Consider the following 13,177-nt stretch of genomic DNA (forward strand, 5'->3'; position numbering starts at 1 on the left):
AGCGATTTCCCGCCGCAAATCGTTTTCGTACGGAAAATGGCGCCGGCAGGAGATCGACTGCAGGAGGTCGTTCAGCGAGGGTTCTGGCGCCTCGCTGAACAACCTCCTGCAGTCGATCTCCTGCCGGCGCCATTTTCCGTACGAAAACGATTCGCGGGGGGAAATCGCTCCCTGACCCCCGCTGGACCTCCAGGAACTTTTGGCCAGCTTGTGGGGGGCCTCCTGACCCCCACGAGACTTGCCAAAAGTCCAGCGGGGGTCCGGAAGGACCTCCTGCCGTCCAATCGTGTTCGTCTATGGCCGCCGCCATTTTTTCGGCGCCATTTTGGAAAATGGCGCCGGCTGAAGACAACAAGATTCAGGAGCAGGAGCCCGTTCCGGACCGCTGCCGTTCCGGACCGCCGCTGGACCCGCAGGTTATTTAAGTCATTTGGGGGGGGTTCGGGAGGGTGGGGGATTTAATTTAAAGGGTCGGGGGTGGGTTTTAGGGGGTTTTAGTGTGCCGGCTCACGATTCTAACGATTTATAACGATAAATCGTTAGAATCTGTATTGTATTGTGTTCCATAACGGTTTAAGACGATATTAAAATTATCGGACGATAATTTTAATCATCCTAAAACGATTCACATCCCTAGCAGATACTTAACCTTTAATTGAATCCGAAGAAGAGAAAAAAATAATGCAATTTTCTACAAACTGCCTCTTCAAGGAGAACTTCGGCTCACCACACATCTTCAAGGGCAATATTTATTTAATTATTTATTTATTTATTTATTTATTTAAAGCTTTTTTATACTGAGGTTCAGGTAACAGAGTTACTAATCACTTCGGTTTACATTTCAACCATCAATAAAATGACATGAGATATGTCTTACAGTGAACAAGGAAGAAAATAACTTGGAAACAAAATAACATGGTAGAACAAGGAGTGACAAGGTGAGGGAAATGATCCAGTGTGGCCTAAGCCAACTAGAATGAGGAAGGTTGACTGCGAGAGGGGTAGAAGGAAGGTGCAATTATAGCTATATAAAATAATTATAGCTATATAAAACAATTATAGCTATATATAATAAGTTAACGGGTACTTAAGGGGTTGCTCTGGGTAAAGGCGGTCCGAGGGAGCTGTGGAAGCTGAGTATTGTTAAGAGAAGGCTTGACAGAATAACCAGGTCTTGAGTCTTTTTTTGAACGTGGTTGGGCATTGTTCCAGGCTGAGGTCAGGTGGGAGCGAGTTCCACTGTTTGGGATCCGCCGTGGAAAGAGCTCTTTTACTTAATGTTGTTTTGATAGGTGGTGCCTATAAGGTGCCTCTCTGTGCTAATCTCAGCAGACGGGAGGAGACATGAGATTGTAGAGGAATCCTAAGGTCCAGTGGAGTGATGTTGTGAATGACTTTATGGATGATTGATAATAGTTTCTAGCGAGGGAAGTTGCTTGAATAAAATAAAACAAAAAACAAAAGGGAAGTTGCTTGATGTTGGCTTCAGTGACACAGACGTTCTGTTAGGACCTGCAGTGTTCACCTGGTTTTCCATTTCCTGCCTTCTTAGAACAGTCTGGTCCCCACCAGTTTGCTTTAAGTGCACAAATAGTAACTGTAACTATGAAGTGCATTCATTTCCAGGGTACCCGTTACTTAAATACTAGCTAGCTGCCGTCGCTAAAGGTTTTCAACGTTATTCACTTCTATGACATAATTGGCATAACTATATTACTATCTAAATAAAGAAAGCTTATGAGGAATTACCCTTTATGATATAACATCCTAACACTTTATTATTTTAAGGGAATTAGTATCAGAACTAGAAGAGCTCTCATAAAAACAGTCTTCAGGCTCTTGTTCGCAATGAGCTTCAACCAGTTTTATGTTTTAGGCACTAGATGTCACGTCATTTACTTATTCCCAATTTTTTATCATGAAAAATAATTTCCTTTAAAAGTTAAAAACATTCCCACAAACAAATAAGTGAACACGCTATCAAGCGCTACCAAATGCTATTAATGTACTTATCTTAATTTCTTTGTTAACGAATATCTGATTCCTGCGTCTTTAGGACAACTGCTGACACATATTCTTTTACATTTTCAGATGCTGCCCACTGCATTGCTCTATTTTCAGGACATAATAGCCACGATTTGAGAGATTTATTGTGTTTCATAACTATATTACTGACACTGATATTTATACACTTTACTTCAGGGTTAGTTTCCTACTGCTGTTCCTTTCTGTTTCTTTCTGCTGTATTATCCTCCACCACCACCTCCCCCCCCTGTTAATGCCTGAATTCAGTGATGCTATCAATAAAAAAGCATAAAGTTCTTACTGGGTGTGGTAATTGTTCGCAGTACCCAGTTACCAAGAATAGGGTGGAAACAGGAGGATCCCAGTAAGGAAAAAGAAGATGTGAAGCAGGTGGGCACAGGGGTGACCTATCCCAGTGGTTACAAGGTAACCCATAACCCCCAATCCATCTGCCTTTACCCTCAGGTACAGGTGGGGGTTGTTCTTCTGTTGCATCACACCCCTTCCCTTGGTGGCATTAAATCTGTGTTACCTGAGGGGGAGCTACCCTCATTGCAGGAAATTGGGGGCTGTGTCTTAGAACTGTTTCCCTAAGACTTTCCTCCATGCATTTTTTACCTCCTGATTCCTCAGACTGTATATGACGGGGTTCAGCATGGGGGTGACAGTCGTGTACAGCACGGACAGGATTTTACCCTGCTCTTGGGAGTATGTTGAGTTGGGTCTCAGATAAATGCAAAATGCTGGCAAATAATACACAGAGACAACAGTGAGGTGAGAGGAGCAGGTGGAGAAGGCTTTACGCTTCCCCTCTGCAGAGCGGATCCTCAGGATGGCTGAGATGATGTAGATGTAAGATATGAGAGTCACAAGGAAGGCAGGCAATGCTATCAATGTGGCATCAATAATGATTATGTTTTCAGGGCCAGCTGTATCAGTGCAGGAAAGCTTTAACAGTGGTATGAGCTCACAAAAGTAATGGTCAATCACATTAGAGTCACAGAATGAAAGACGAATTATAAAAGCTGTGAAAGTCATAGAATTAAAAAAGCTGGTGATCCAGGAAGCTGCAACCAATAGGACACAGACTCTCTGATTCATGATGAGTGAATAGTGCAAAGGGTCACAGACTGCAGCATAGCGGTTGTAAGCCATGGCAGTAAGGAGGAAGATCTCAAAGCAGGCAAAGCCCATGAAGAAATAGAACTGTACCATGCACCCAACATAGGAAATGGTCTTATCCCCTGTGATAAAGATCCTCAGCAGTTTTGGGGTGATGGTGCATGTGCAGCAGATGTCCGTGAGAGAGAGGTTACTGAGGAAGGAGTACATAGGAGTGTGCAGGCGGGGGTCAGCACAGGTCACTGTGATAATCACAAGGTTCCCCAGCAGGGTGATCAGGTAGATGAGCAGGAAGACCAGGAAGAGAGGAACCTGCAGCTTGGGATTATCCGAAAGTCCCAGAATAATGAATTCTCTCACCATTGTCATATTTTCCACATCCATTGGGTCCATTGCTTTTGTCTTGGAGGTATAAAAAGAAATAAGAAATTATGTATATGTTAAGTACAGATGTCAGGGATCAGTCTTTGAACTGGATCTTTTCAACATTTTTGTGAGTGACATAATGGAAGTGTTGTCAGGGAAGGTTTGTCTTTTTACCAAAGATACCAAAATCAGTAACAGGATGGTCAGCAGGAAGGAGTGGAAAATATGAGGAGGGATCTAGTGAAGCTTAAGGAAAGGTCAAAGGTGTGGCAGCTAAGATTTGATGCTAAAAACTGCAGAGTAATGCATTTAGGATGCAAAAACCCAAGGGAAAGGTGCAGTATTGGAGGTGAAATTCTTCTAAGCGCAAAGGAAGAGCAGGATCTGATGAAATTAAGATGGTCAAACAGGTGGTAAAAGCCATAAAGATGCTTGGCAGCACAGGGAGAGGAATGGTCAGCAGAAAAAGGGAGGTGGCATTGCCCCTGTATAGGTCCCTGGTGAGACCTCACTGGGAATACTGTGTACAAAAAATATAAATAGGATGGATTCAGTATTTGTTCTAAAGAATATGGGGACAGACTTAAGGATCTAAACATGTATATCCTAGAGCAAAGGTGAGATAGGGGAGACATGATAGAGACATTCAAATATCCCAAAGGTTTCCACGCACAGGAGGTGAATCTTTTTTTAATAGAAAAGAGGTTCTGGAATGAGGGATCATGAGGTAAGGTTGAAAGGGGGTAGACTCAGGAGTAATTTAGGAAATATTTCTTTACAGAGAGGGTGGTGGATGTGTGGAACAGCCACCCAGTGGACAAAAAACATTATCTGAATTCAAGAAAGCATGGGATAAATAGAGGGGATTTCTATGGAAGTGATGAGAATTATAATACTAAATTAATTGGACAGATGGGCAGACTGGTAGGGCCATGTGGTTTTTTCTGCCTTCATGTTTCTATGTTTACAGGTGCTGCAATATATGGCCAGTATTGAAAGTTACTTATACACACCTCATCAGGTGTCACATTAAACACATTGGAAAGGTATTGGCTGTTCATTCAATTATGTGTTTATTTTATTTATTTAAAAACATTTATATTCCACATTAATCTTGGCTCTAAGCAGATCACCCCAATTAAAACATTCATAAAATACACAAAACCAACTACATTGATCCTCTACTGACACAGCTTAAGTTGATTCTCCTTCTCCTAGTGTCAATGCTCAGAGTGCTTGTTGATTTTCTAACATTGTGACACATAACCTTCCAATTACCTGTGGTCCAAGCCTTCAGTTTAAAGTGGAGAGGTTCCCAATGATTTCATCCACCAACTAAATCCACCAGTACAGCAGCTTCGTTGCTCAAATAAAAACCTGCTTGATATCCCCATGGTTAAGCCGGCTCAAACCAGAAAGAGTGCGTTGTCAGTTGCTGGCCCACATTTACAGAGCACCCTCCCTGACTTGCTGCCAGCCATGGTTTGCCTTTTAAAAAGGCACTAAAGATATTTCTCTTTCCTCAGACCTTTCAGACGACCTCCTAGGTCCTTGTTGCCTTTTGACTTAGCTTCAGAAGAGCCCATGCATAGTCTACACGTGTTTTATAACTTTTATTCATTTGCTTTAATTATGTATGTTTGATATGTATGTTTGCCATTACTAGCACTGTTTTTTATTCATGTTACCACTATAACGTCATTTTACTTTTCTCTAATTGTTTTGTACCTGGCAAAAGGAAATACCTTTCCTCTTGCACCTTCAAGTTACATGTAAACCGATGTGATGTGTAAATCGAACACCAGTAAATAAAAACAAACACATAAATAAATGAATATGTGATCTACCTCAAACTATTTTGTATGTATGCAAAATACAAATCCGATCAATAAATAAATAAATAAATAAATAAATAAATAAATAAATAAGGCTCTTATCTTCAAGTGAGAGAAAGCATTTTCTGGGCCAAAAGGCTTATCCTATTCTGTCCCTGGTGAAAAAGCATTTTGTTTTTTTAAATAGGGCCTAAACACTGAAATTAATGAAAAGAAAATCCAGCAAGTACCACTTCAAGATGTGAGCATTCAGGAACTTGCTATGATTCATTCCTTAGGAAAGATGATAACAGAGAAAGCTAAAGATCTTCAGAAAGGGAACAAGAGAGCAGGCTTTGAATAAGGGATGGCATTCCATTATATTTCATTTACATATTAATAAAGGGAAAGCTAATTTAGTACTAGAGTCCACAATAAAGGGCAAAAGAGAGGAAAGTCAGCAGAGAGCACTCTGGGGTGATGACAGCAAAACATGGTCAAGCTCTGGAAATATAGGCGAGACCAAGAGGACAACACAGGAGACAAAGAAAGGACTGGGCTGACAACTCACCAAACTTTGAATCAAATATGGCTGTTTGAAGAATATTAAGGAGATTGACAGGAGCTATATCAAGTGTGAATGTGGAGGTTCAACTGAAACTCCCCTAGGCTGAGGAAAGGAACTCTGTAGACAAAACAAAAAAAAAACCCAAAACCCACCCCAACCCTTCAAATTGAATTCATTGCAACCCCTCATCCTCCTGACCTGCCAAGACTTACCAAAAGTCCCTGATGGTCCAGCGGGGTCCCGGGAGACATCTCCCCCTCTTGGGCCGTTGCCAGACACTAATCAAAATGGCGCTGATGGCCCTTTGCCCTTACCATGTGACAGGGGCTATCGGTGCCATTGGCCGGCCCCTATCAAATAGTAGGAGCAATGGACAGCTGGCGCCATTTTTTGTGTTTTTTAAAATACAGTCGGGCGGATTTTCAAAGCCCTGCTCGCGTAAATCCGCCCGGATTTACACGAGCAGGGCCTTGCGCGCTGGCGCGCCTATTTTCCATAGGCCGCCGGCGCGTGCAGAACCCCGGGACGCGCATAGGTCCCGGGGATTTCGGAAGGGGGCGTGTTGGGGGCGGGACCCGATGACGTGACATTTTGGGGGCTTGGCGCCAGCCCGGGGGCGTGGTCCAGGCCTTTGGACCAGCCCCCGGGTCGGAGCACGGCACGCCAGCACTCCGCTGGCGCGCGTAGATTTACGTCTGCTTCTCGCAGGCGTAAATCTACGGACAAAGGTAAGGGGGGGGTTTAGATAGGGCCGGGGGGGTGGGTTAGGTAGAGGAAGGGAGGGAAAGGTGAGGGGAGGGCGAAAGAGAGTTCCCTCCGAGGCCGCTCCGATTTTGGAGCGGCCTCGGAGGGAACGGAGACAGGCTGCGCAGCTCGGCGCGCGCCGGCTGCCCAAAATTGGCAGCCTTGCGCGCGCCGATCCAGGATTTTATAAGATATGCGCGGCTACGCGCATATCTTATAAAATCCAGCGTACTTTTGTTTGCGCCTGGTGCGCAAACAAAAGTACGCGAACACGCTTTTTTTAAAAATCTACCCCAGTATGCACATGCGAGCTTGACTTATTTGCTCATCCCCTAAATAATGTGCACATTGAACTTTTAAAATTCACCTTTAAGAGTTCATTTTTTAGCATCCATCATGTTGTTATTTTTTTCTCTCTTTTCCCATTCTTTTTCAATAAGCCCAGTTTTTGATAGACATTGCATTTGTGGGGGTTTTTTTATGTTTTATTTTCCTATCATGGTCTCTAGTTGTGTGCACCTCAAGCAAGCTTTGCAAAGCTGTACAACCAGTCTAGAACAACAGGTAAAACGCTTTCTACTTTCCTGAAAGGATTTCTCAAACTCTGCATTTTGGCAGGCTTTTTGTCATCCTTCCTTTTCTGACCTGTCCAAAACGTGTTTCTGTGTACCGCTCCCTGTGCCCTGACCAGTGAGGCTTGGAATTCATTGATGTAATGACATCATTGAACCTTAACCAACAAGGCCATTGGATCAAATGGTGAAAAGTTTCCCCAAAATGAGCTGACACCCACAGGAAGATTTCTCATGGCACCAGCTCATTTAAATATTATTGAATTGAGGAGCACGGCATTTTCTTTAACGTCTGTGCAGTCCCTGACATGTCATTGTCACCTGTAATTTAGTTCATGTTGCATGCTAATTAGCTGAAGTGCAAAATATTACTGTTCATTAGCGATGTACCATTTTTGGCAAAGAAAATGCTAAATTGTGCATGCAAATTGCATACAAAAATGTATCGATAATCCTGATTTTAGCCTGTTTGAAGGAAAAGTTGTTTAATATTTTATGCATATTTGAATGAACATGTCTGTTTTTTCAATATTTTATGTTTTTATTGTTTTCTGAATTAAATGATTTGTTTTGAAATTTCAGAATATAAATTTTTTAATTAAGAAATTTGCCATTTTTTTCTGCATAATTATGCCTGTGAAGCTATTGCTGGTCAGCACAATGCCTCCTTTGGGGCTGATGCAATACAGTGCAATCAGCCAACGCGGGTTAATTAGGCAGTAATCCACCCCCTAATGCAATAGAGGGATTAGTGCCTATTTAACCCAAGTCAGACCTGGAGTGAATGTAATAGCGCTCGTCACAAGCAAATGAGGCTATTACTTATTCACTCCACATGCAAAAAAATAAATGTGCGACTCTGATGCACATTTATCGCTCAGCTATTAACGCCTGCCTTGAGCAGGCGTTAATAGCTGAGCGCAGGTAAAAAAAAGTACAGAAATGTTGCGGGCGCCATGCGTGCATTAGCAAAGCAGGCGCTGACTTTTCAGCGCCCACTTTCCGCACTTTATATTGCATCGGCCCCTTTGTGTCTTAGGTCATTTGAAGTTGATGGTTAAGAGATGGCCTCTGTGTTCCTCCACCTTTTCATGGGAATCTCCTTTTAACATTGTAATGCACTGCAGTGCTTATGACACAGGAGTTGGGTTTTTAGTTACATTAAATTACCTTTTACCTTCATACTGCAATCTTTTACATTGTAATGCACTGCAGTGCTTATGATCCAGGAGTTGGGTTTTTAGTTATATTGCATTTCCTTTTACCTTCATGCTGCAATCTTTTACATTGTAATGCACTGCAGGGCTTATGATGCAGGAGTTGGGTTTTTAGTTATATTGCATTACCTTTTACCTTCATACTGCAATCTTTTACATTGTAATGCACTGCAGTGCTTATGATCCAGGAGTTGGGTTTTTAGTTACTTTGCATTACCTTTTACCTTCATTCTGCAATCTTTTACATTGTAATGCACTGCAGTGCTTATGATCCAGGAGTTGGGTTTTTAGTTACTTTGCATTACCTTTTACCTTCATGCTGCAATCTTTTACATTGTAATGCACTGCAGTGCTTATGATGCAGGAGTTGGGTTTTTAGTTATATTGCATTTCCTTTTACCTTCATACTGCAATCTTTTACATTGTAATGCACTGCAGGGCTTATGATCCAGGAGTTGGGTTTTTAGTTATATTGCATTACCTTTTACCTTCATGCTGCAATCTTTTACATTGTAATGCACTGCAGTGCTTATGATCCAGGAGTTGGGTTTTTAGTTACTTTGCATTACCTTTTACCTTCATGCTGCAATCTTTTACATTGTAATGCACTGCAGTGCTTATGATGCAGGAGTTGGGTTTTTAGTTATATTGCATTTCCTTTTACCTTCATACTGCAATCTTTTACATTGTAATGCACTGCAGGGCTTATGATCCAGGAGTTGGGTTTTTAGTTATATTGCATTACCTTTTACCTTCATGCTGCAATCTTTTACATTGTAATGCACTGCAGTGCTTATGATGCAGGAGTTGGGTTTTTAGTTATATTGCATTTCCTTTTACCTTCATACTGCAATCTTTTACATTGTAATGCACTGCAGGGCTTATGATGCAGGAGTTGGGTTTTTAGTTATATTGCATTACCTTTTACCTTCATGCTGCAATCTTTTACATTGTAATGCACTGCAGTGCTTATGATCCAGGAGTTGGGATTTTAGTTACTTTGCATTACCTTTTACCTTCATTCTGCAATCTTTTACATTGTAATGCACTGCAGTGCTTGTGATGCAGGAGTTGGGTTTTTAGTTATATTGCATTTCCTTTTACCTTCATACTGTGTGATTTGGAATTTTATTTAACTTTGGATTCCACTTATTTTTATAATCCTATACAGAATTATTTGTTTATATCCTTTAGCCTACAACATTAGACATCACTTCCTTCGCTTCACTTATTATACTTTTATTTGTTTATTCTTGATTACCTGCTTTTTCATCAAAAACAGGTTACAATGAAAATTAATTGTGTCACATGTAGGGACATCATTTTCAGTTTTTTATTTCATTTTTCCTGGAAAAATTGATGATAGAACCAAAAAATTGAAAAATGACTTTTCAACTGATTTTTCTCTTGAGTGTTTTTTTGTTCTAGCATTGGAATTCCCTGGAAAAATAAAATAAAAACTGAAAATGAAGGTCCCTAGTCACATGTCCAAAATGAGAAGTGAGCAAGTCACAGACTAGGAGTGCTCTGCTGTTAGCTGTGAGATATCCTCCCTCCCTTCAGATCTGCACAAATGTACCCGAGTGCTAACGGGAAAGAGCTCCCATCTGTCACCTTCTTAGGAACCAGGACGAGCCACTCGGAGGGAATGTCCTACTCCTGAGCTATTCAATGCCCTGATATTCTGTTCACTGTTACGCTGCCGATGGCCATGCTGGAAGTCAAGTGAGAGGGAAACTGCAATATTCTTACTATTAATCAGATTTCTGTGATCTTCCTTACATGTAATCCTACAGGGAGACAAAGTGATGTCCCTAGTGTCACACACACAAGGAGACAGAACAGTGATTACAACTCAGATGATCTTTTGGCTCCTAATTCCCAGCTCTAACACCAGAGCACACAAAATATTATGATATATGATATATGATATATTATGTTATGATATTCAGATATAGTTGAAGATTAATAAGAATCATTTTCATATATATAAAAATGCAATACTCACTGTTCCCTTTGCAAGCACAGCTGTGATAATAATGTCAGTGCTCAGCGCTTCTCTTCTCCTTTGATTGGGGAGGAGGGATCCTAAAAACTTCACATAGAAGATCAGTAGGAAATTAGAGCTAAAAGAAGGTCCTTTTCTTTCTTTCTTTAATCCCTGGCAGCTGGAAAGGATATCCTGATATCAGAGGACACTGCCTCTGCCCCTCTGCTATCTCTTCAAATAGGAACAATCAGATCCTTGAGGCTCCTCTCCAATGAAGATAAACACATTTTACATTTTCTGGGAAAAATATATTTGTAGGGGAAAGGACACCAGGGTGATCTCTATCGGCTGCTCTTGGCTAAGAGGGTCTGAGCCGGGTGGAAGCTTCTGAATAAAACTGTAAATTGTATCTGATGAGAGAGCGCAGCTCACAGAAGGCATTAAAGTCGCATGTTTCAGGATTGCTGGGGTTTCTCCTTACCTGTCCAGCAGTGCTGCCTCCTCTCCTCCACTGTGGATCAGATGAGGGGCAACTCAGGTGTCTTAAATGCTGTATGAATGGGACCTGGAGAGAAATCCGTGTTCTGTCCATCTGGGAAATTAAAAAGTCTCACAGACAATTAATGGAAGTTTTCTTCTCTGTGTCTGGGATACCAGAAAAGCTTTGATGTGATTGATCCATGGGGGGAATAAGCTTTGGGTCTCTCATTCTATTTTGGCCAAAATAAGAAAAAAGGATTTATAAGGAAAATTAATGAAAGAGAACAGAAGGTAAAAAAAAAAACCAATTTTATTCAACACAGAAAAACCCAATGCTAATTGCAATGTAAGAATCTTTAATCACAATGAAAGAGTTACTTTGATCCCTTATCACTTATTTTTCTCTTCATTAATGGTAAGAGACACTCATGGCGTGTTTTACACCAGCCCTGGGACGGTGACCTTCATACCAGAGTGTGGGTCACATGTGCACGCGTTTATCAGCCCGCACCCAAGGACGCGGCTATTTTATAATGTGTACATATATGTGTGCGTGTTATAAAATAGCCTGGCTGCATGCACATGTGCCCCAAATTTGAAGTGGGCATGCGCAAGTGTCCGCAAATGCAGCTTCTACCGTGTAAATCGGAGGATTTTAAAAGGAGTGCAGATTGATGATATTCCCAGTTTTCTCTGTTCGTCTCCAGTTTGCCCCTCTAAGAGACAGGTTCTCCAGACCTCCCTAATTTAACAGCCTTCACTCCCCCCAGTTAGCCTCGACCCTTAAAATGTAGCTATTTTGCTTATTTTTTAACTTACATGTCATAGCAGAAGTAGAGTTACGAGGCAAGAGACCTCAGCATGCACCGGGTTGTGTAAGCATTGGTGCACACATCTCTGCTTCATTCCCCGACACCCGTGCCCCACCCATACCCCGCTCATGCTTTATCCAGGCCACACCCATCCCCCACCCTTGTTTTGAAATCTTTTGAGAAGTGTGCATTACAAGAGATACGCGTTTATCCTGCTGGCTACTAAAATCCGCTTGGCGCGCACAAGCTCAGCTTATTCACTCATACTCTAATTGATGCACGTGTTGGGTTTTTTAAATTCAACTTTAAGATTTTTCCCTCACACAGGGTACGGGATTGGTCAGGATAAGCCTTATCCAGCTAACTTATAGAAACAGTTTTACATATCTACCTCCAAAGCCACACACACAACTGAACATGCTCAGTTTGGGCTTTAAAGGCAGAGCTTGACCAATCTGGACTTATAAGTTAGCAGGATAAGACTTATCTGGTTAACTTACTTGGGATAATCAGCAGCATGATAATGTCATTGAATATCCCCGTATTTGGCACTACTTAGCAGGATAAGTTATATCTGGCTAATGAGACCTGCTCTGTGCAAGTCTAACTTATCTGGCTAACTTACTTGGATAATAAGCAGCAGGGTAATATCATTGAATGTCCCCGTTTTTGGCACTAGTTAGCAGGATAAATTATATCCGGCTAAACGAGACCTGCTCTATGGCAAGTCTAACTTATCCGGTTAACTTAATCGGGTACATTACCTACACAAATAAGGCTACAAGCAGATACTAAGAAATTTAAGACCGAGCTCAAAACATGGCTTTTTAAATGCGCATACGCAGAGAATGACTAACAGATGTTTGCAGGATCATTGTTCTTAGTATTTACTTTTTAACTTATCTTTTTAGCATTCCTATTTATGTTATAGTTGTGTCTTGTTAAGATCCTATAATTTTATTAGCAATAACGTTTTTAATTATTTTACCCATTTTTAATTATCTAATAGTTAATTTTAACAGCTACTTGTCAACGATTGTATTTTTCCAGTTTTTAAATTTTCGCTGCTGTTAATAATTATTATATTTTCTTGCTCTTGTTTTATTGTATACCATTGTGAAGGTTTTACTGATGTGACGGTATATAAAAAAACCCAATAAACCATAAGTACAAATATTGGCACTTATCCAGCTAAGATATTGGATAAATAGTGCCGCCCACTGGGTATCCAGCTATCTACTTAGCTAGATAAGTGACTTATCCAGCTATAAGTAGCGGTGAATATCAGCCATTAGGTTTTTAGTGAGAGGAATGGTGTTTTTCCAGTGGACTCTTATAGGCCTCACAGCCTGCAGCGTTAGGTAAGAAGGACTGTGTTCTTGCCAGCACCCTCATGCAACTAGAAGGGACTGGCTTTTGAAAGAAGAGAACAAAGTGTCTTTTTGTCATTTTGAGAGAGTTGGTTTT

General features: G+C 41.2%; 1 protein-coding gene across 1 annotated transcript; it reads right to left on the reverse strand.

The window, feature by feature from the left end:
* Positions 1-2,601: 2,601 nt before the first annotated feature.
* On the reverse strand, positions 2,602-3,540 carry LOC115077630 (olfactory receptor 5B12-like). Its single transcript, XM_029579925.1, has one exon. The coding sequence runs from the start codon at positions 3,538-3,540 to the stop codon at positions 2,602-2,604; it is 939 nt and encodes a 312-aa protein (XP_029435785.1).
* Between the last annotated feature and the right edge of the window lie 9,637 nt (positions 3,541-13,177).

Source organism: Rhinatrema bivittatum, chromosome 16 (assembly GCF_901001135.1).
Source record: "Rhinatrema bivittatum chromosome 16, aRhiBiv1.1, whole genome shotgun sequence".
Classification (NCBI taxonomy): domain Eukaryota; kingdom Metazoa; phylum Chordata; class Amphibia; order Gymnophiona; family Rhinatrematidae; genus Rhinatrema; species Rhinatrema bivittatum.